At 42.1% G+C, this 24,787-nt stretch overlaps 1 protein-coding gene across 5 annotated transcripts in view; it reads right to left on the bottom strand.

The window, feature by feature from the left end:
• Window positions 1-24,787, bottom strand: part of ttc39b (tetratricopeptide repeat domain 39B) — a 132,991-nt gene that overhangs the window by 58,891 nt on the left and 49,313 nt on the right. For 4 of the 5 annotated variants that reach the window (XM_078395944.1, XM_078395946.1, XM_078395942.1 and 1 more), the window contains 2 exons: window positions 5,805-5,909; window positions 3,507-3,638 (listed from right to left, as the gene is read on the bottom strand). In XM_078395944.1, coding sequence (XP_078252070.1) covers window positions 3,507-3,638; window positions 5,805-5,909 — 237 coding nt within the window. Of the gene's footprint in view, window positions 1-3,506; window positions 3,639-5,804; window positions 5,910-12,861; window positions 12,902-24,787 lie in introns of those variants that run through there. The other variant, XM_078395945.1, reaches the window with a different exon arrangement.

Here is a 24,787-nt window from a genome sequence, read left to right as displayed (position 1 = left end):
CAAGTTAATTGTGTTTGTTCAGTGATTACTAGGTGGGAAGGGACAAACTCTTGCTTATTCCCCTGTGCACATACCTCTGCCAAGCAATAAAACTGTAAATGAAATCTAAGTATGTGGGAAATGTCCGAAAGGAGGCACACATTTTTTTATAAACATTGTTTTGAAAAGCTACACAGAAGGTGGAGAAAGGGGAGACCCAACAATCAGCCTTGAGGATTTTTAAAACCAATGACTCAAGCTGGAATGCTGAACAGTGCAGTGAGTCAAAAGTATAATATTTTGACATTTTCTTACCTTGATCTTGTGGATTAGTGAAGCATTAGAAAAAAAAAGATACAGTATTCATTATTTTGCCAAGCTACTTTAAAGTGGAGAGGAGATGGAGATCCTAACAAATTCATCAATTTTTAATCCATCTATATACTAAAGCTCTCATTTGTTTGTTTGTTCCTGAACTACAGCCAAAACGGTACATGATAGCGCAACAATTTTAGGCCCACCTTAATCACCGTCGTCCCTTTGGTGCTAATGGAAGAAGTTTCATTGAAATCTATTATATTTTTTAAGTTATTCACATTTTAAAGTTTAAATCTATCTCCTAGGGAGGAAGGGAGGGAGGATAAGGGGGTTGAGAGGGATGGAGTGGGAGGGAGGGGGGGGAGGGGGGAGAGGGTGCTGCAGCAATGTAAGAGAGGTTTGGGCCCAAGTGGGGGGCCAAGTGGGGGGGAGAGGGGAGAGGGGAGAGGGGTGAGGGTAGAGGGTAGAGGGGAGAGGGGGAAGGGAGTCAGTCTACCCCACAACAGAAGGGGGAAGAGTTGTACAGTTTGATAGCCACAGAGAAGAAGGTTCTCCTGTGGCGTTCTGTCCTGCATCTTGGTGGAACCAGTCTGTTGCTGAAGCTACTCCTCAGGTTGACCAGTGTGTCATGGAGGGGGTGAGTTGTATTGTCCAAGATGCTCCGCAGTTTGAGGAACATCCTCCCCTCCAAGACCACCTCCCATGAATCCAACTCCACCCCCAGGATGGTGCCAGCCATCTTGATGAGTTTATTAATCCTTTTGGCATCCGCGGCCATCCTGCTGCCCCAGCACACAACAGCGAAGAAGATGGCACTGGCTACCACCGATTGGTAGAACATCTGCAGCATCTTACTGCAGACTTTGAAGGAGTGGAGCCTTCTCAAAAAGTACAGCCGGCTCTGTCCCTTCTTGCACAATCAGTAATATTTAATCAGGAGGACAGTAGAACAAGTCGGAAAACTAGGATGGGGAGAGAGAGGGGATGCAAGGGTTACTTGAAGTTAGATAAAACAATATTCATACCGCTGGGTTGTAAGCTACCCAAGCGAAATATGAGGTGCTGTTCGTCCAAATTGCGTTGGGCCTCACTCTGACAATGGAGGGAACCCAGGACAGAAAAGTCAGTATGGGAATGGGAAGGGCAGTTAAAGTGTTTAGCAACCGGGACATCACGTAGGCCTAGGCGGACTGAGCAGACATGTTCAGCGAAACGATCACCCAGCCTGCACGTGGTCCCGCCGATAGATAGGAGTCCACACTCTGACGGTATTAAGATTTGTACGACATAAGATCAGGAGAATTGGGAGTCAGATGCATGGGTATAATGAAGGAAGTAGCTGGTGGCCCTTTAGTTGGTTCGGTGGACATTGGGGATCAATATTACATTATGGATCTATCTTCGTGCTGATCATCACTGTAATCCTTATTATACAATGTCTCCGACCACTGCACCTCAAGGGGACTCTCAATGAGGTTATCATGTTATGATAAAAGGAGGGAATGTAGAGGAGGATGGGGGTTTAAGAGTTAATGTGTACATATTGCATGTGAGCCTGCTTTACTTATTAGAATTGCGAGCTAAAGTATAACAGGTTGTTTTGCATAACTGCAAATGGGTGTTGTGACAAAAGAAGGAAGGCCCGATACCTAGTAGTACTGCAGAGAAGAACAAGTTCTCGACAATAAGAACCGGCGCGGAAATGTGCTGATTGTGTGATTAGCTGGACCTGTGACTATGTATAAATATACTGCCTGCGCACAAAATAATTGAGTGGGACCACGAGGAACTGGCAGGTATGTGACCATACTTGCAGGGACTCTCGCACTCCCGCTAGCATAATAAAGTTGTGTCTTTACTATCAGTGTCTGACGGTGTTTGTTAGTTCAGAGCGCGAACAGGCTTTAACACCTGTACATCCCTCCTGAGATATGGGGCCCAAAACTGCTCACAATATTCCAAATGTGGTCTGACCAGCACCTGATAAATCATCAGTATTACATCCTTGCTTTTTTATTCTACTCCTCTACCATTACCTTTACCTTCCTTACTACCGAGTCATCCTGCAAAGAAAACCTCAGGAATCCTACACCAGCAGCCCCCAGTCCCTTTGCACCTCCAAATTTTGAATCCTCTCCCCATTTAGAAAATAGTCATCACATTTATTCCTTCTACCAAAATGCATGACCATACATTTTGCTACACTGTATTTAATTTGCTATTTCCTTGCCCACTTTCCCAACCTGTCCAGGTCTGTCTGCAGACAACCCTGCTTCTGCAGCGATATCTGCCCCCCCCCCCTCCTTAAAGAATCCTGTTTCACACTTTTCACACTTGCCCCTCTCTTACTTCCTCAAAGAATTCCAACAGAATATCTGGCATGTTCAGGCATACTTATGGTATGTTCAACACCTTTGCTGTCTGTAACATATGTGGAAGATTTGGATGTGAATGTTGCAGGAATGATCAGTTTCCAGATAACATAAAGGTTGGTCGAGTTGTAGATAGTGTGGAGGATGGTCTTAGGCCACAGAGTGGTATTGATGTGTTAGTGAAAGACATAGCAGATGGAGTACAATTCAGATATATATGAGGCAATACATTTTAGGATCACTAAGGAAGCTTAGATATGCACCATGAATGGTAGGATCTTAGAGCATTGATGAACAGAGGGACCTGTTGCCTGGGATGGACATTTCAGTTATGAGGAGAGGCTGGAGAGGAAAAGGATTTTCTCCCTGAAGCAAAGGCGGTTCAGATGAGACATAACTGAGATAGATAAAATTATGAGGAATATAGATAGGGTAAACCAGCTATACTCTTGATTTTATATATTTTTTCCCCAAATCAGCGGTAAATAGAGATCAAAGTTGCAGAATTCAGTGGAAAAATTCAGAAGGTATCTAAGCAAGGACCTTTTTCAACAAGAGAGCGTTGAGTCTGGAATGCAATGCACAAGAAAGTGATTGAAGCATTATCACTGACAGCATCTGATGAGCACTTGAACCATACAAGCATAGAACGGTATGGGCCAAGTACAGGTAGATGGGATTAGTACAATTGAGAGCCCATAAAAAAGGTGGTACATTAACTATTGCATTGAACAACGGAGGTGCCCAAACTGAGGATGACTAATGTGGTCATATAGACTGCTTGCGGAAACAAATCACAAAGCATGTCATCCTATGCAAATCAGCACCGAGACTTACTTTTGACAGGTCTGCAAAGCTTCCTTCAATGTTGCAATGGCTGCAAGAATATCATGTTGCTCGAATGTCATGGCTGCCTGCATTGCATGCATGGTGCTGTAACCGAGGGCATGGTACATGCTATCTTTGGACCTGCATTGAAAAGAACCAGTGGAATAACAATGAGGAGTGGAAAACATAACATTCCATGGCAACTGAATTACAGGCACTATAATACATTTTTGAAAAACCTCCTTTCTGGTTTCCACTCATTTCTTACATTTAAGTTGTACAATCAAGATTAGTTGGTTCTGTGTCACCACTATAGAACTTGGGATTTATGGGATTTAATCCGGAACAAAAAGTGTGAAACAGGATATTGATCGATTGGCCAGGTGGGCTGAGGAATATTTGATGGAATTTAATACAGAGAAATGTGAGGTGTTGTATTTTGGGAAGGCTAACATGGGCAGAACCTATACAGTGAATGGTAGGGTTCTGGGGAGTGTTGTAGAGCAGAGGGATCTTAGAGTGCAGGTGCCTGATTCCTTGAAGGTGGAGTCGCAGGTTGATAGGGTGGCCTTCATTTGTCAGAGTATTGAGTATAGAAGTTGGGAGGTCATGTTGCAGTTGTATAAGACGTTGGTGACGCCGCATTTAGAGTACTGTGTTCCATTCTGGGCACTGTGTTATAGGAAAGATGCTGTCAAGCTGCAGCGGGTAGAGAAGATTTACAAGGATGTTGCCAGGGCTAGAGGGTGTGAGCTACAGGGAGAGGTTGAGTAGGCTGAGACTATTTCTTGGAGCACAGGAGGATGAGGGGTTATCTTATTGAGGTGTATAAAATCATGAGAGGAATAGATCGGGTAGATACACAGAGTCTCTTGCCCAGAGTAAGTGAATCGAGGACCTGTGGACTTAGGTTTAAGGTGAAAGGGAAAATTTTAAATAGGAATCTGACGGGTAACTTTTTCACACATAGGTCATGATAATGGCAGAAGCCGTCAAGGAAATGTTTCTCACATACTAAATTCAAACATGGATCATAGAGGTGGCAATGCAGCAAAACGAATCAACTATTTCAATAGTATAAAATCAATCTCTAAAATTTACGTGACGTGTAAATGTCAGGAACTGCCAAAGTCCTTTTTTGCGTCAACTATAAACTACCAATTCATCTTAAAAATTCATATATTTGGCCATTTTCTTTCTTCAGCGATCCAGACATGCAAGGCATAGAAACAGACCTTTCAGCCCAACTCATCCATGCAAACCAATATGTCTCTTTGAACTATTTCCACTTGCCTGCGTTTGGCCCATATCCCTCCAAACCTCTCTACCCACGGACCTGTCCAAATGCCTTTTAAACTTGCAATTATACTCAATGCTGCCACTTCCATTTCCAGTACATTCCACTTTCTCACCACTCACTTGACCCCCTAGGTCTCTGTTCTATAAGACTCTCCAAGACCCTGCCAGCTATTGTACAAGTCCTACCTTGGTTTAACTTATCAAAATGGAACACTTTATGCTTGTCCGAGTTAAATTTTATTTGTCAATCCTTGACCCACTTTCCCAATTGAACTAAAACTTGTTGTAATCTGAAATCACTTTCCACTTTTCCATTGATTCTAATATGATTTGCAAACTCGCTAACCATGCCAATTAAATTTTCATCAAAACTGGTAATGTATATGATAAACAACAGTGGACCAACAAATGATACTTAAGACACACATTGATCGCAGACTTCCAATCTGAACCACAACGTGCTCCACCAGCACTCTTTACCAACTACCGTCAAATCCATTTTGTGTCCAATTGGCTAGCTCATCCTGGAACCCATGTGATCCACCCTTCCGGACAAGTCTAACATGCAGGACCTTGCCAAGGACTTTGCTTATATCCATGTAAACAATATATTTTGCCCTGCCCTCATCAATCCTTTGGGTCACCTTTTCAAAACATTCAAATTTGTGAGAAAGTATTTCCCTCCAAGATTCTGCTCTGTTCCAACTTAATTTTTGCATGTCATTCACATTATAGAATCATGAAGCCATACAGGGTGGAAATAGGTCCGTCAGCCCAACTTGCCCCTGCCAATCAACATGCCCCATCTACATTAGTCTCCTCTACCTGCATTTGGTAAATCTATCTTATCCATGTACCTGTCCAAATGTTCTTTAAATGTTGTGATAGTACCTGCCTCAACTACCTCCTCTGACAGCTCGTTCCATACACCTACCACCCTTTGTGTAAAAAACATGTACACCAATATTGTGGACATCAAAAATAAAATGATTTAAATTGATTTCTTACCAAGGACGTAGCAAATCCAAGGCTTCAGAAAATTTATTATTTAAAAATAAACTCAGTGCAACATTGCAATCATCCAGGGCACTCTTCAAATCCATCTGGGATGCCCTGATAAAATAAAGATAAAAAAATAAGCTCAACAGCAATGGCAGCATGTTGGAACAAATGACAAGATGACAGAAGATTAGACAAACACTGGAGAAAACAAAATCTGAAGGCTGCCTAACATTATGACTTTCCATCAAAATCATTGTGACATTGAGGCAGAATTAGGAGACATCAGAAAGAAAGAGCACATGTCTACATCTTCCACAAGTTCTCATCAAAGTTAAACACAGGTGCCATAAATGCACACACACGTATACACAACACACATACGCACCCTTACACAAATGAAGAAGCCTCCATGCACTTTGAGGGGGAAAATGCCATGAAGGAGATACCTCGATTCCCTTGGTAAAATGTTTCTGAGGGCATCATTTACTTTATAAAATGTTCCCTTCCTTCCTTCCATGCAGTCACGAGGGGAACTCCACACAGACTACACAAAAAAATCAAAATTGAATGTGGTCACTGGAGCTTTTAGGTTCTACTAGCTTTGCTCCTGCGCTGCTCCTGTCCATGTAAAGAGCTTGGATCTTTCGAGCTGCAGTGTATGTGGTGGAAGGTGGGTTCAGGCAGGAGAGCTCTATTTCAACTGGCAGAGTCACAGTGGCATCTTTCTACATCTTAATTAATAGTTAATTAAGACTGTAAGAAAGAACATTGTTAAACAAAGTATGAGGGCCAATTTTCCAGTATTACATCAGCAATGTGATGGATATGATGGGTGACTTTAACTTCACCATATTGACTGGGATTGCTCAGTGGCAAAGGCCCATATCTAATGATGGGGCAGAATTTGTTCAGTGTATTGAAGAAGGTTTCCCAAAATAGTATATGGATAGTCGAACCCTAGAAGGGAACATAATAGACCTTGCTTTGGTAAATGGGCATGGCAAGGTAAATAACGTTACAGTGGACGAGCCTTTTGGGGATGGTGACTACATCATTAGATATGGGTGAGTTGCCAGAAGACTGGAGGATGGCAAAATGTTGTGCCTTTATTTGAGATGGGTTGCAAAGCAAAGCCTGGGACCAATAGACCAGTGAGCCTAACTTCTGTGGTAGGCAAGTTACTGGAAAGTATTCTGAGTGATACGATAAACTGTATATGCATTTGTATAGACAGGGACTGATTAGGGTTGGTCAGTGTGGTTACAGCGTGGGAGGTCAAACTTGTGCCACAAATCTAATTGCGTTTTTGAAGATGTAACCAAAAAAGGTTGATGAGGGCAGAGCAGTAGACTTTGTCTATATGCAGACCTCCCAACATTTGATTTTACAAATTCATAATTTCGATGTCCAAAATTCAGAACTTTACATCAAAATTCATAATATGGCGCTTAATGCAACTTTTCAGCAAAAAAAAGGTAGGCACACCAAATGCGCGTACGCGTTGCGCTACATTCATGTGTGAAAAACGACTATTATTTCCAACAGTCTGTAGTTCTTGGACTACATGTACAATGTCAGGCCTATCATGAGTATATTCTGCTATTTATAGAAAGGTCATTGAACATAGATACTTTTTGCAACACAAAGAAAAATTTGTTTTGTTTTGTTTTTTCTATTTTGCTTTTTCTTTACACATCCCAATTCTCTTGGTATTGAATAAAAGAACAATGGTCATAAATGTATGACTAAGTTATGAAGAAAGAGTTGATATATGCGACTCAACTAAGCATACGGAAGTACTTGTTGAAGTAAATTCGCACATTAATTGATAATCAGCCCAAAAATTGGCTTTTCTGCTGTGTTTTATATTTTAATCCCGTCTTAATTAATTAATATGGTTATATAATCTTGCACTTAAATTTAATATTTACTCATTACAGTTCCACCACTGATTTTTTGGCGCTCTTAGTTCCAGGGCTTTGCTGGTTCATCCAGCCGGCCAAGGAAAACGGCTATGGGGATAGATGTGCTGGCTCCAGCTGGGCTGGTGTTCCAGAACCCCGGCCGCAGGTTGCAAATTCAACCCACCGATCCGCCATGGAAGTCTCGATGTGGTCGAGATTGGCTGCTTTGCGCAGCCTGGGTGCTACATTTTCGGGGAGACGTCCAGGACAGGGGATTTCTCGCGGAACCCCTAGTGACCTCTAGGGCCAAATTGACAAATTGGCCATGGAAGTCCCGATGAGGTCGAGATTGGCTGCCTTGCCTAGCCTAGGTGCCACATTTTTGGGGAAACGTCCAGGGCGCGGGGAATTTCTCGCGGAACTCCTAGCGACCGAATTGACAAATTGCAATTACCGACTGTTTTCCGGAAAAATGTGAAGCGAAATCGTAATGGCGGAAATGAAATAAGAAAGCGGAAACTTTCCGCCAAATTCGGAAGGGTTGGGAGGGGTGTATATGGATTGCATTAAGGCATTTGACAATGTCCAGCATGGTAGGCTATTCTGGAAGGTTAGATCTCATGTGATCCAGGAAGAGCTAGCCAATTGGATAGAAAATTGGCTTCATGGAAAGAAGCAGAGAGTGATGGTGGAAGGTTGATTTTCGGACTGGAAGCCTGCGACTAGTGTGCCCCAAGTATCAGTGTTGAGCATATTGTTGTTTGTCGTTTATATCAGTGATTTTGATGAGAATGTACAAAGCAGGATTTCAGTTGACACTAAAGTGGGTGCTATTCTAGATAGCGAAGATGGTTATCAAAGATTACAGCAGGATTTTGAGCAGTTGATCAAGTGGGCAGAGGAATGGTTAAGAAAAGGTAACCTAGATTTTAAACGGAGAGACACAATCACAGAACTGTGGGAAAGATCTTTCTCTAATGTTGTTTTCTTTAAATACAATTCACTCCACAAAATTGTATCAAAAACTTTTTTTAAATGACAGAAAATATTACAGTAGTTTCAATTACAGGAAAAACAAGTGTTAATTAATTTCTCACAATGCCTTCAAATTAATGCTGAAACCAAATAATTGTTTCTAATGGTAAAGGCAAATGCAATCAGATGAATCTAATAAACAGCCTTTCTCATTTCATTTGACGAACCAAAGAATCGGAAGCTAGTTCAGAAATAGAAAGTGTGTGTGCTTTGAATGCTGAAACAGAATTTAATTTAGTTTAGTTCAACTTAGAAATACAGCATGGAAACGGGCCCTTTGGTCCACTGAGTACACACCGACATTAATCATCTGTTCACACTAGTTCTCTGTTTTCCCACTTTCTCATCCACTCTCTACACACTAGGGGCAATTTACAGAGGCCAATTAACCTACAAACCCACATGCTTTAGAATGAGGAAGGAAACCAGAGCACCCAGAGAAAATCCATGCGGTCACAGGAAGTACTTCACACATAGCACCCGAGGTCAGGATTGAACCTGGGTCTCTGGCTCTACCAGCTGCATCACAGTGAACCCTTCACCAAATAAATGTACCATTGGGATTTGTGCCTATGCTTTATGAAAAAGTATAATCTTGCACATTTTGGCAAATTTGACAGTTCAAGAAACAAATGAAAGCCCTTCTCATTCCCATACTGACCTTTCTGTGTGGGCCTCCTCCACTGTCAGAGAACACAAATTGGAGGGACAGCATCTTATATTGCGCTTGGGCAACGTACAACCAGCGGTATGAATATTGATTTCTCTCATTTAAAGCAACCCTTGCATTCCCTCTCTCTCTGTCCTGGAACATTCTGGATGTCCTAGTTTCACTGTCGTCCTGCTTAGTTTCACTGTTCATACCCCCTCGTTATTACCCTTTCCACAGCCAACAATCAACCATTGTGGGCTCCACCTTTGCTTGATCATCTTTGCTGGCATTGATTTGTTTATTGTTTACTGTTCATTCCTTTGTTCTTTGGAAGGGGACGGTGGAGGTGGTGGGTGGGTGGAGATGGGGAATGGGAGATATGGGTGGTTTGTTTGTAGGTTACTCTTCTGGCATGTCAGTCCCGCGTGGAAATCTCTGCATGTATGATCTGCATGTGGATCACTGTAAAGGAGTTTAGAGAGAAGTATACAGTATGGGTGATAGAATTCCATGTGATTTACACTACAACCATGTCAACATAGCAATTTTCTTTCAATATGGATTCCACATTTGGGGTGGACAGGTTCCACTTGGAAATAAGTGGTTTGAAAGTATTGTTTTGGGGGCCACCATAAATTTAATGGGACATATGGCATCCTTCTCTATCGCAAGAAAATATTTGGAAAAAAAAAATATGGAAAAATATGGGGAAATAAAGTTCGTTTTTAGATTCAATGCTGACCTTAGAATATGTTCTGAATAGCAGCCAAAAACGGTGCAGTTCAGAGGACAAAGCTAACCAATATTGCTGCTCCAAGGATTTGGCACCAGATAAGCACTATTCGTATGTATCTTCCTGGGATTTCAATGATTTTCATTACATTTTAATGTGGAAATCAAATTCTCATTCATTCATTGGAAAATAAATATTTATTTTAGTTTGATAATTTGACAAAAAAAAAGATGCTATACGAAACAAGCAAAATAAAATAGAAACCACAATTATCCTTTTCCTCAGGGATGTTACCACAATCATCAAACCTTTGAAGGTCTTGAAATCTTTTTCAAAGAAATGACGGTATAGAAACCATTACTGTACTGCTGCCAATATGCAGTCTTTAATTGGACCCATCTCCATTTCTGTCATTTCCAGGCTTTATTCGTGATTCATTTCAGAGCCTTCCTTTGAAATATGAAAGTACCTAACCAAATCATTGATATGCAGATTATTTCATAAATTGTTTCTGCTGAAGTGAACAAATGCATTTGGTGCTCACAAAATGATCTCTCCATTTATAGAAGCCAAACATAGATTGGGAGCATGTGCCTACAGTCTGCAGGAGTGACTTTGGAATTCTTCTTGTTTGCAACAATAATTTTCCATCCAACTCCCACTCGAACCACTATATCTGGTCACCTGCACTGTTATAGTAAGGCTCAATGCAGGATGCGGAAGCAGTATCTCATCTTCCATTTCAATACTTTACTGCCTTCAGAACTCAATATCATATTCAATGACCCACAAATTCAGTGACTCATTTCCTCTGTCAAATCAGAAACATCAAATATAAATTGTGCTGTAAGTCACCCATATATAGATTATTATATAATTATATACAGTTATATTATCAGTCCTGCAGCTGCCTGCAATCTCCTGGCATATTTGCTCTTCTCATTTCCGTTGACTGTTTGTGGGCTTGTACACTCCCAACAAGTTGATCATCCCTTTCTTATTTATCTATACCCATATAGCCTCACTGGACAAAGCGTTAGTAGTATCATCTCCAACCACTGCGTGACATCCTCCTTAATCAATACAGCAACATTCCCTCCTCTTTTACCCCCACCTCTATCTCCCCTGAAGCATCTACTATTCAAACCAACAGTCCTTCCTCACACCCTGCCTTTCTCCTGTCTATTCTGCCCTTTAAACTTTCTTTCATCATCATCCATAACAACTTTGGGACGCTCAGCTGCCTCTCACCTACCCCGCCAATCTAGTTTAAACCCACGCATGTAGTACTAGCAAACTTGTCTGTCAGGATACTGGCTTCCCTCCAGTTAAGACGCAACCCATCACTCTTGTTTAGGTCACCTCTGCCCGAGAAGAGATCCCACCGGTCTGGAAATCTGAATCCCTGCCCCCTGCATCTACTCCTCAGCCATACATTTATCTCCCGTATCTTCCTGTTCCTAATCTCACCAGCATGTGGCACTGGAAGCAATCTAAAGATCATTACCTTGGATGTCCTGCTATTTAGCCTTTTATCCAATGCCCTACATTTATATTGCAGTACCTCATTCCTTTTCCTATCCATGTCATTTGTGCCAACATGTACAATGACTTCCAGCTGTTCAACCTCTCCATTGAGGATGTCATGCAGCCACATCGAGACGTCCTGCACCCTGGCACCAGGGAGGCATCGCACCATTCCGGAGTCTTGACTGCTACCACAGAATCTCCTCCCTGCACCCGTAACTAAAGAGTCACCTATCACTCTGGCTCTGCCTGACGTTACCTTTCCCTACTGAGCTTCAGTGCCAGGCTCGGTGCCACAGCCCTGCCTGGCACTGCCGCTCAACCTTGATATGTTATCCCACTAGGTTTGCTTTTCCATCAATCTAATTGCTTAACTGTTCTACAAATTTAACGAGATAAAAAATATTCAGCATTTCTATGGATGCAAACCACAATTTAAACATTAGTTTAAATATATTCTCACGTCGATTGCCACAGATTGTTCTGCAATTAGTTGAAGAATTAAGAAGGAGAATAGTGCTGAAAAGATTACTACATCTGAAAGCAATGTTTCTCCATCAAGTCTATGAATATACGTAATCCTTTCCAAGGACAAGGAAATATGCAAACACGCAATTATATTCATTTAATAAAAAATGTAAGCACACAATCAGCTGCTATATTCCTTTTCCAAACCCCTTATACAATCATCTTGTGCATGCAAACTCACAATTACTATTATGCATTTAACATCATTGTGTAAGGAAGAACTGCAGATGCTAGTTTAAACCGAAGGGTCTCGACCCAAAACGTCGCCCATTCCTTCTCTCCAGAGATGCTGCCTGTCTCGCTGAATCACTCCAGCTTACTGTGTCTATCTTCACATCATGTATTACTGTTTTGTTAAAATATGCTCATGGTGGTGAAAAATTACCAATTTTCTTCCTTTCGTTCATTGTGACATCGTTACAAAAGTTCTTTCATTCTGACCTCAACAGTGCAGCAGCATCTCTTCTATATCTTACAGCTAGCTATCTTTAGCCTTTTGAACATGAAAATCCCCTCCCCCCCAGCCAAATATTATACACAGTACATGCTGTATAATTGTATAATACACAAGAGATCACAAGATAATTACAGAATCTAACCCACTGAAAAATAAAGCTGATTATGCTGGAAATATCATAAACAAACATGTTCTTTAGAAATTAGATCAAAATACATGTTACCTACATTATTTATCTGTTAATCTTTTCTTCATGCGAGATTAATAAACTGTCGTATTTTACGAACCGTCCTGGCAGATAAAGCAGCAGACAGGGTTTTCTCAGGCACTGCACCTTTGTAGCTTGGCCACTGCTACCTCAGTGTACCGTTACAGTGCAGTTTATTGGAAAAACATCAGAACCAAATGCAAACAAATCTCTGGAGGCTTCTTGAAAATGGCAGAATCTTAATGCTGAGTATGTGGACAAGAGATGGTACAACAGACCGCAGCAACGCTATGAATGAAATATAGTCAAGCTTCATTCTTTTTTTTCCAAAGGAAGCACTTAGCACTGATATTTATCAAATACATCTATAGCAATGCAGTAGATTTATAATTGCACACAAAATGACCTGATATTTTTCCGTTTTTTACAACACTAGCCATGTACATTGCTGATAATTAATCTGCTTTCAAAATTAATACAGTTGAAAATTTCAAAGAATCATCTTATATTCATATTCAGTGTCATTCTAAAGTCCTTATGACCTTATGACCCTCTTAAAGTCCCCTCCCACATCAGGCATTGTATTGTAATTCTCTCCTGCTTGAAGATTCTGTTTAATAATCAATATGATGTGAAATGCTGGTAGTTTTCTACTGCCTAGTCCAGATTAAACTCGCCACTACATAATTCCATGATTTTAACCGATTGTTTATCATTCATAACCTCTTTAAAAAGAAATTGACGTCAGGTATAAGAATAGAGGATACTTGCGACAAAGAGAGGTTGGACAAACTTGGATTGTTTTCCACAGAGCATCGGAGGTTGTAGAGACCGGAGAGAAGTATATAAAATTATGAAAGGCATAGGTAGGGTAGTCAGAATCAGAATAGGGTAATGGAAATATTAAAGACCAAAGGATATGGCTTTAAGGTCAGAGCAACAGAGTTTAAAGGAGACACGCCTGTGGGTGTAGTGGTGGAAGCAGATATGAAAGGGGTCTTTTTGAAAAGCTTTTAGATAGCAACATGCGGGGAATGAAGAGAAATGGATCACATGTGGACAAAGATTAGTTAAGCTTGTTATCATATTCGGCACAGACATTGTGGGCCAAGGGGAAAATTCCAGTGTTGTACTATGTTTAGTTTTGAGATAGTTTGGAAACAGGCTCTTCGGCCCACCGTCCGAGCTGTCCAGCAATCCCCGTACATTAACACTATTCTACACGCACTAGGGACAATTTACAATTACACCAAGCCAATTAGTCATCAAACCTGTACATCTTGGAGTGAGTGGAAACTGGAGCACCCAGAAAAAACCCTCGCAGATCACGGGGAGAACATGCAAACTTTGTACAGACATCACCCGTGGTCAGGATCAAACCCGGGTCTCTGATGCTGTAAGGCAGCAACTCTACCATTGCGCTACCTGCCACCACTCTAAAAGATCCCATTTACATAAACATTTCACTAATTTTCCAAACATTATAACATGCTTGCATTTCCAAAGCATTCTGATGGATTTAAAGAGCTTTGTGATACACTGAGTTTAGGAAAGAAGAATATTAATGAAAATACATTTCATTTTGCAGAAAACAATGGAGCAATGAAAACAAGAGTGGCACGGTGGCTTGCAGCACCGGAGACCCGGGTTCGATCCTGACTACGGGTGCTGTCTGTATGGAGTTTGTATATTCTCCCCGTGACCGCATGGGTTTTCTCCGAGATCTCCGGTTTCCTCCCACACTTCAAAGACGTACAGGTATGTAGGTTAATTGGCTTGGTGTATGTGTAAATTGTCCCTAGAGTGTGTCGGGTAGTGTTAATGTGCAGGGATGTGCAGGGATCAGTAGTCAGTGCGGACTCAGTGGGCCGAAGGGCCTTTTTCCACGCTGTATCTCTAAAACTACAAAAAACGAAACGAACCTTGGAAGGTCGAGGATGCTCAGCCATGGAGATAGACAAGCTGAGATCAATCAAATTTTGTGCAGTAAGAGTATCGGGAATATGGAGCCAAGAAAGAGGCACAGGATGTCATAATATTATCAGAGTCAGAAAGGCTCATACAGCATACTTCTGCTTCTTTGTCTTATGTGGGCTTCCCAATATTTAAACAGATGAGCAGAAATATGTGAAAGGGAACAGACATAATTGAGAGTTCTGTTCGCCTATAGTAGAGGAGAAACCATGATTATGGAAAAGGAAGAGATCTCAGAAATGTGGAAGGTTTGGAAGAACAAATATTGGGAAACTGGGGGAAAAAAATGGAATCATCTCGGGAAACAAGGCAAGAGGAGATGTTGTCAAGACATCAGTGGGAGTCTATGGATTTGCACTGAATATTGGGCACCAACCTATCTCTGAGATGGAAATAGATAGTCTAATAGATAGCATTATATATAAATCACGTGAAAATGAGAGGAAGGTGGCCTTCCGTTGACTGGGAGAACTTGCCTCCCGTAGCCGGCGGCTTTTGGGCCCTCCACATCGGAGCGATCAAGCTCCTGCATTGGGTGGGGGATCTCAGCTCCCCTACGCCAGGTGATCTGACCCGTGTTGGGGCTGGCCGAAACCTTCGGCATCTTTGGAGCTTCCCGACCTCGGTCTCTGCCCGAGACTGCCAGCTCCTCGATGGTGAAGTCCGCAGGCCGTGGTTGGAGCGTCAATCCCACGCAAGGGATCGCAAGCCGATGGTAAGTCCAAGGCTCCGCGGTAAGTCCAAGGCCTCGCCTTCCTCCAGTCCCCTTCCACCTATATGCCTTCCTCCAGCTTCACATTTACCACCTCTTCTATCATTATCTCATCTCATATTTTGTCTTTTCTTCTATGAATTTTGTCAGCATTTGTCAATCACCCTCCTCACCTGTATTCACTTATCATTTGCTAGACTTTGTCACTCCCCCAGCTTTCTTCCAGCTTTCTCCATCCCCATTACAATCACACAGAAGTAGAGTCCCCACCTGAAACGTTGCTTATCCATGTTCTCCAGAGATGCTGCCTGACCTGAGTTTTTTCCAGCACATTGTGTCATTTTTTTGTAAACCAGCATCTGCAGCTCCTTGTATCTTTTTAGGACATTGCCCATATTGGAGAACTTAGATTTAGGAAAGATTGGATAAGATGAGCTTGTTGTTCCTGAAGCAAAGGGGGTGACCTGATACAAGTATATGAAGGCATAGATAGGGTCGACATCAAAACCTTTTTTCCATGGTTGGGCAATCAAAATCAAAAGAGAATAGCTTTAAGATGAGAAAAATTAGTTTTAAAGTGAATCCTAGAATTAAGATGTTTTGTTTAGAAAGATGTGTGATTAATATCTGGGATACACACCCAAAGGTGGTGAGGGAGACGGATACAATTACTATTCTGTTCTGTTCTGGCATCCAGGAAGGCCCTTAAATAAGCAATGCATAAAAGCTTACGTTTTTATGCATTAGTGGTAGTGCAGGCAAGTGGTACTGCAGGCAAGTGGAATTAGTTCTGATGGGCAAAATGTTGGTTTGGGCAGTGTGGGATGAAAGGTCCATTCCTATGCTGTATAGTCATAGAGTCAGTCTCACAGAATGGAAACAGGCCATTTAGCCCAACTTGCCCGCACCGGCCAACATGTGCCATCTCCACTATTCCCACCTGCCGGCATTTGGCACATATCCATCTAAACCTGTCCTATCCATGTACCTGTCTAATTGCTCCTTTGGTAGCTCATTCCATACCCCCACCACCTTTTTGTGAAATTACCCCTCAAGTTCCTATTAGATTTCCCCTTCACTTTAAGCATATGTCCTCTGGTTCTCTATTCCCCTACTCTGGTCTATTCCTCTCGTGATTTTGCACATCTCTATAAGATCACCCCTCATCCTTCTGCACCCCAAGGAATGGCATCCCAGCATGCTCAATCCTTCCCTGTAGCCCTGGAATTCTGGCAACATCCTCATAAATCTTCTATGCACCCTTTCCAGCTTGACAACATCTTTCCTATAACAAGCTGCCCAAAACTGAACACAATACTCTAAATGCGGACTCAACATCATCTTATACAACTGCAACATGATCTCCCACCTTCTATACAATACTCTGACCGATGAAGGCCAACGTGCTAAACCATTTTTGATGACCTTACCTACCTGTGATGTCACTTTCAATGAACAATGTACCTGTACTCCTCGATCCTTCTGCTCTACAACACTCCCCAGAGCCCTACCATTCACTTGGTTCTGCCAAAGTTAATGCTCCCAAAATGCAACACCTTACATTTCTCTATATTAAATTCCATCAACCATTCCTCAGCCCATCTGCCCAACTGATCATGATCCTTCTGCATTTTTTGACAACCATCTTCACTACCACCCACTTTTGCGTCGTCTGCAAACTTGCTAATCATCCCATGTACATTCTCATCGAAATCATTGATATAGATGACAAACAGCAATGTTTCCTGAGGCTCACCTCACCACTAGTCACAGGCCTCCAGTCCGAAAAGCAACCGTCCACCATCACACTCAATTTTCTATCCATTCAGCCAACTCTTCTTGAATCCAGTGGGAGCTAACTTTCCAGAACAGACTACCATACAGAACCTTGTCGAATGCCTCACTGAAATCCATGTATACAATGTCTACAGCTGTGCCTTCAAGGACCTTTTTTGGTCATATGCTCAAAAAAAACTCAATCATAATCGTGAGACACAATCTGTCATGTACAAAACCATGTTTACTGTGCCTAATCAGCCCCTGTCCATCTAATTGCATGTATATTCTATCCCTCAGTATTCTATCCCTCAGAATACTTTCCGACCACAGATGTTAAGCTCACTGGCCTGTAGTTCCTAGTCTTTTCCCTGCAGCCCTTCTTAAATAGAGGCACCACATTTGCCACCCTACAGTCTTCCGGCACCTCATCTGTATTTAATGGGGCTTAAAACATGGGAATTGTTAACTTTCAGGCAAAAGAGAGGCAACTTTTAAGCGATAAGATAGAGTGGTAAGGAAGACTTATGGTATGCTTGCCTTCGTCAGTTGTGGCATGGAATATAAGAGTTATGAAGTCATATGACAGGTTTTTTAAACTGGTTAGGCTGCATTTGAAATACTATTGTGTAGGCCTAGTCGTCCCCATTACAGGAAGGATGCAGAAGATTTGGAAATGGTGGAGAAGAGGTTTACCAGAATGCTGCATGGATTAGAGGATACTTGCGACAAAGAGAGATTGGACAAACTTGGATTGTTTTCCACAGAGCATCGGAGGTTGTAGAGAAACCCGAGAGAAGAATATAAAATTATGAAAGGCATAGAGGATGGTCACAATCTTTTTTCATCAGAGTGGAAATATTAAAGGCCAAAGGACACTGCTTTAAGATCAGAGCGAGAGAGTTTAAAGGAAACCCGCAAGTGCTTTTAAGTGGTAAGTGCCCTAAATAGCCTGTGGGTGTAGTGGTGGAAGCAGATATGAAAGGGGCCTTTTTGAAAAGCTTTTAGATAGCAACATGCAGAGAATGGAGAAATGGATCACATGTGGGCAAAGATTAGTTAAGCTTGTTATTATATTCGGCACAGACATGGTGGGCCTAGGAGAAAATTCCAGTGTTGTACTGCGTTTAGTTTTGACATACAGCGTGGAAACAGGCCTTTCGGCTCACCGAGTCCGTGCCGTCCAGTGATCCCCATACAGTAACACTATTCTACACCCACTAGGGACAATTTACAATTACACCAAGCCAATTAGTCGTCAAACCTGAACATCTTGGAGTGGGTGGAAACTGGAGCACACATGCACCTGTTTACCCATTTTCGTCCTTGTGCCCTATCTGGATGTGCACCCATTTCTCCCTTTTTCCTTCCTCCAGTCTCCTTTCACCTATATTCCTCCCTCCAGCTTCACATTTAGTGCCTCTTCTATCATTATCTCCTCATCTCATATTTTGTCTTTTTGTCTCTGAATTTTGTCAGCATTTGTCAATCCCCCTCCTCACCTGTATTCACTTATTACTTGCTCGACTTTGGCTCTCCTCCATCTTTCTTCCAGCTTTCTCCATCCCCATTACAATCACACTGAAGTAGAGTCCCCACCTGAAACGTTGCTTATCCATGTCTCCAGAGATGCTGCCTGACCTGAGTTTTTTCCAGCATATTGTGTCATTAATTTGTAAACCAGCATTTGCAGTTCCTTGTATCATTTTAGGACATTGCCCGTATTGGAGAACTTAGATATAGGAAAATTGGATAAGATGAGCTTGTTGTTCCTGAAGCAAAGGGGGATGACCTGATACAAGTACTGTATATGACAGGCATAGATCAGGTCGACAGCAAAACCTTTTTTCCATGGTTGGGCAATCAAAATCAAGAGAGAATAGCTTTAAGATGAGAAAATGAGTTTTAAAGTGAATCCTAGAATTAAGATGTTTTGTTTAGAAAGATTTGTGATTAATATCTGGGATACACTCCCAAAGATGGTGATGGAGACGGATACAATTACTATTCTGTTCAGGCATCCAGGAAGGCCCTTAAATAAGCAATGCATAAAAGCTTAAGTTTTTATGCATTAGTGGTAGTGCAGGCAAGTGGAATTCATTCTGATGAGCAAAATATTGGTTTGGGATATGTGGGTTGTAAGGCCCATTCCTATTCTGTAGAGTCATAGAGTCAGTCTTACAGAATGGAAACAGGCCATTCGGCCCAACTTGCCCACACCGGCCAACATGTCCCATCTCCACTTGTCCCTCCTGCCGGCATTTGGCACGTATCCATCTAAACCTGTCCTATCCATGTACCTGTCTAATCACTCCTTTGGTAGCTCATTCCATACCCCCACTATCTTTTGTGAAATTACCCTTCAATTTCCTATTAGATTTGCCCCCCCCCCCCTCCCCCTCACTTTAAGCATATGTCCTCTGGTTCTCTATACCCCTACTCTGGGCAAGAGACTCTGTGCGTCTACCTGATCTATTTCTCTCATGATTTTGCACATCTCTATAAGATCACCCCTCATCCTCCTGCACTCCAAGGAATGGAGTCGCAGCATGCTTAATCTTTCCCTGCAGCCCTGGAATCCTGGCAACATCCTCATAAATCTTCTATGCACCCTTTCCAACTTGACAACATCTTTCCTATAACATGCTGCCCAAAATTGAATACAATACTCTAAATGCAAGCTCACCAGCATCTTATACAACTGCATCATGACCTCCCAACTTCTATAATACTCTGACCGATGAAGGCCAATGTGCTAAAACCATTTTTGACGACCTTACCTACCTGTGATGTCACTTTCAATGAACACTGTACCTGTACTCCCAGATCCTTCTGCTCTACAACACTCCCCAGAGCCCTAGCATTCACTTGGTTCTGCCAATGTTAATGCTCCCAAAATGCACCACCTTACATTTCTCTATATTAAATTTCATCAACCATTCCTCAGCCCATCTGCCCAACTGATCATGATCCTTCTGCATTTTTTGACAACCATCTTCACTACCACCCACTTTTGCATCATCTGCAAACTTGCTAATCATCCCATGTACATTCTCACCCAAATCATTGAAATAGATGTCAAACAGCAATGGGCTCAGCACCGAATCCTGAGGCTCACCACTAGTCATAGAAACATAGAAAATAGGTGCAGGAGGAGGCCATTTGGCCCTTCGAGCCAGCATGAAGGCAGACGTTTAAAAGCAAACAAGCACGCAGGTGACAGAAAGGGAGTTAATCATCGATCATTCTTCCATTCTTCCATCTCCTTGCCAGTCAATTTCAGTTTGCTCTTCAAATGAAACTAAGCAAATTTCCCCCTTTCTGTTACAACATCCCGTACACCATCTGCTCAATGATCCAACACTTCCAGCATTTCATATGTATCCATTTAAGAGCTGCTTTTATAACTATTTCTTCAAACCCATAATGTAGCCATCACTCCTTTCTGACTTGGGATCTCTGAAAATGTCAGTCGCCCATTTTGGCACAGCGGTAGAGTTGCTGCCTTACAGCGCCAGAGACCTGGGTTCGATCTGGACAATGGGTGTTGTCTGCATGGAGTTTGTATGTTCTCCCCATGATCTGCATGGTTTTTCTCCGGGTGCTCCGATTTCCTCCCATACTCCAAAGATGTACAGGCTTGTAGGTCAATTGGCTTCGGTAAAATTGTAAATTGCCCCTAGTGTGTGTAGGATATTGTTAGTGTGCGGGAATCACTGGTCGGCGTGGAGTCAGTGGACCGAATGGCCTGTTCCTGCGCCGTATCTCTAAACTAAACTAATCTTGGATTAAAGGTGTCAAATACATTTTCTTTGGTAAATTTGATTATGCTTACATTCATTTGAACATACAAATTGTAAAGCGATTAAAAGATTCACTATCAAAAGTGTTCATAAACCCTGCTGAAAAAATCTGGGCAGGGACAGGAACTCTTTTATACTCGAACTGCAACAATCTCAATTATTTTTGCCACAATACCAACAAATTGCATGCTAATGTCCAAAACCACGAACTGCAAGTATTGCATAAGAAGGTAGACACAAAAAGCTGGAGTAAGTCAGTGGGACGGGCAGCATCTCTGGAGAGAAGGTGACGTTTAGTGGTCAAGACCCTTCTTCAGACTCATGTCAGGGGAGTGGGCGGGACAGAGATAGAATGTAGTCGGAGACAGTAAGACTGGTGGGAGAACTGGGAAGGGGGAAGGGATGGAGAGGGAAAGCAAGGGCTATTTGAAGTTAGACTGATGGGAAGCTCCAAAGTCGCAGGAGGTTCGACTAGCCCCAATCCTGAGATCCCCCAATGCGGAAGCTTGATCGTCCCGATGTGGAGGGCTCGACCGCCGGCTATGGGAGCCAAGATTGTCCCGTCCACGGAAGGCCCGACTGCGGGAGAACAAAGAAGGGAAGAGATTGAACTTTTTTTTTGCCTTCCATCACAGTTTGGAATGTGGAGGAGTCTCTGTGGTGGATGTTAATGTTAAAATGTATTTTGTGTGTCTTGTTGCTTTTTATCGGTATGACTGAATGGCAAATCAAATTCCTCGTATGTTGCAAAACATACTTGGCTAATAAAGTATAATTATGATATGTTTATATGAGAGGCATAGGTACACTGTCAAATACTAGAGGGCATAGCTTTAAGATGAGAAAGGGGAAAGTTTAAAAAAGATGCACATGGCAAGGTTTCTTTTTTTTCAAAACACAGAATGATAGATGCCTGGAACATGTTGCTGGGGGTGGTGGTGGAAGCAGATACAATAATGGCATTTAAGTGGCTTTTAAAAAGGCACAGGAATTCAAGTTCCATAATCCAGGCAGGAGATTAGTTCAATTTGCCATCATGTTTGGCAGAGACAGTGTGGGCCGAAGTTCCTGTGTTGTACTATTCTATGTTCTATTTTAAGATTTCACCTAGGCTATTGGGTAAATGATGACAAGTAACATTTCTCCAAACAGAAATTTAAAGGTTAATTAGCTTAGTGAAGAAAACAAAGCTAGTTGTTTCTATACTCAAACACTAAAATCAATTGACTCACTTACAAGTGAAAGATACGAAAGAATAAACATGAATTATTTATGCAACAGGTTTATTTCTAATCGATAATTGATAAATAAAAAGTAAATGACAGAAAAGAACATTGACCAGAAAACCAATAATCATGCACTACTACTGACAAACAGCAGGTCACAGATTTAGTTTAGTTAAGTTTGTTATTGTCACGTCTACAAAGGAACAGTGAAAAGCTTATTGTTGCATGCTATCCAGTCAAAGAAAAGACTATACATGATTACAATCAAGCCGTCACTATGTACAGATATAGGATGAAATGGTACAACATTTAGTGCACGGGTCTACAATAAAGCAGATGGGAGGTCAGGACTGCACTCTAGCTGGTGAGGAGATGGTTCAGTTACATGATAACGGCTGGAAAGAAACTGTGCCTGAATCTGGAGATCTGAGTTTTCAAATTTCTGTACCTCTTGCCTTGTGGGAGAGGGGAGTAGAGGGGTGATACAGTGGTGCAGCCATAGAATTGCTGTCTTATAATGCCAGAGACTTGTGTTCAATCCTGACTACGAGTGGTGTCTGTACAAAGTTAGTACGTTCTCCCAGAGACCACATGGGTTTTTTCCAGGTGCTTTGTTTTCCTCCCACATCCCAGACGTACAGGTTTATAGGTTAATTGGCTTTGGTAAAATTGTAAAATGTCCCTAGTGTACAGAATAGTGTCGGTGGACCGCAGGAGCTGTTTCCACACTGTATCTCCAAAGTCTAAAGGGAATGACTGGGGTGAGACTGGTCCTTCCTTATGCTGGTGGCCTTGCTGAGGCATGAAGTATAGATGGTCCATGGAAGGGAGGTTGGTTTGCATGATGGTCTGGGCTACTTCCACAGCTCTCCGCAATTTCTAGCGGTCTTGACTGGAGCAGATCCCCTGCTGTAGTTCCCCTGCTGTGATGCATCCTGATAAATGCTTTCTACAGCGCATCTGTCGAAGTTGGTGAGGGTTGTTGGGAACATACCAAACTTCCTAAGCCTTCTAAGGAAGTAGAAGCATTGGTGTGCTTTCTTAGCCACAGCTTCAGTGTGGCTGGTGCAGGACAAATTGCTGATGTTTCAACCTCAAGATTTCCTGACGTCCACAGTTTAATGCAGAAATTCCCATGTTGCTGTTCCCATTTGCCTAGTTATTTCAGAGTGCATTTTGCAGTTTATCTACCACAAATCAAGGGTTCAATTGTACGGACTTAAATTTAAGGCAAACTTGCAAATAAGTCCAGACACAAAAAACGTGCTTAATTACATGACGACTAATTATTATTTTGTTAAATGGAATTAAAGCTGTAAATTGTAGTTAGGAACATAATCCCTCCTCCCACTATTGCAGGGCGGTGGGTGGCAATGGGTTTTAACGATTTCAAAAAGTGTTTACTCCAATCTTTATTGTGGTCTCTGCATTATTTTTTTTTTAAATCAACTACAAATTGTGCATTTTGTATCTGGTTCATGTGAATTGTTGAATGTGACCAGTTCCTCAGCCAGCTTCACAACATGGGTTCATTTGAACTTGCACATGACAACACTAAAGTCAGAAAATTGAAAAATTTCACCACTGTGACAGACTGTTTTCTTAAGCTTTATAATGGTGTCAAGTTAGGAAGAGGGGATGTTCAACGAGATCTGGGTGTCCTAGTGCATCAGTCACTGAAAGGAAGCATGCAGGTACAGCAGGCAGTGAAGAAAGCCAATGGAATGTTGGCCTTCGTAACAAGAGGAGTTGAGTATAGGAGCAAAGAGGTCCTTCTACAGTTGTACCGGGCCCTGGTGAGACCGCACCTGGAGTACTGTGTGCAGTTTTGGTCTCCAAATTTGAGGAAGGATATTCTTGCTATTGAGGGCGTGCAGCGTAGGTTCACTAGGTTAATTCTCGGAATGGCGGGACTGTCGTATGTTGAAAGGCTGGAGCAATTAGGCTTGTATACACTGGAATTTAGAAGGATGAGGGGGGATCTTATTGAAACATATAAGATAATTAGGGGATTGGACACATTAGAGGCAGGAAACATGTTCCCAATGTTGGGGGAGTCCAGAACAAGGGGCCACAGTTTAAGAATAAGGGGTAGGCCATTTAGAACGGAGATGAGGAAGAACTTTTTCAGTCAGAGAGTGGTGAAGGTGTGGAATTCTCTGCCTCAGAAGGCAGTGGAGGCCAGTTCGTTGGATGCTTTCAAGAGAGAGCTGGATAGAGCTCTTAAGGATAGCGGAGTGAGGGGGTATGGGAAGAAGGCAGGAACGGGGTACTGATTGAGAGTGATCAGCCATGATCGCATTGAATGGCTCGAAGGGCTGAATGGCCTACTCCTGCACCTATTGTCTATTGTCTATAATCAGATGGGAGGTTATATAATCACTGTGCAAATTCCTGGCCAATTGGGGGGCTAGTGGAGGGAGATAGATTTAGATTTTTAGATTTAGATTTAGA

This window comes from Rhinoraja longicauda, chromosome 3 (assembly GCF_053455715.1).
Source record: "Rhinoraja longicauda isolate Sanriku21f chromosome 3, sRhiLon1.1, whole genome shotgun sequence".
Lineage (NCBI taxonomy): Eukaryota > Metazoa > Chordata > Chondrichthyes > Rajiformes > Arhynchobatidae > Rhinoraja > Rhinoraja longicauda.
This window is presented reverse-complemented; position numbering and strand designations above follow the sequence as displayed.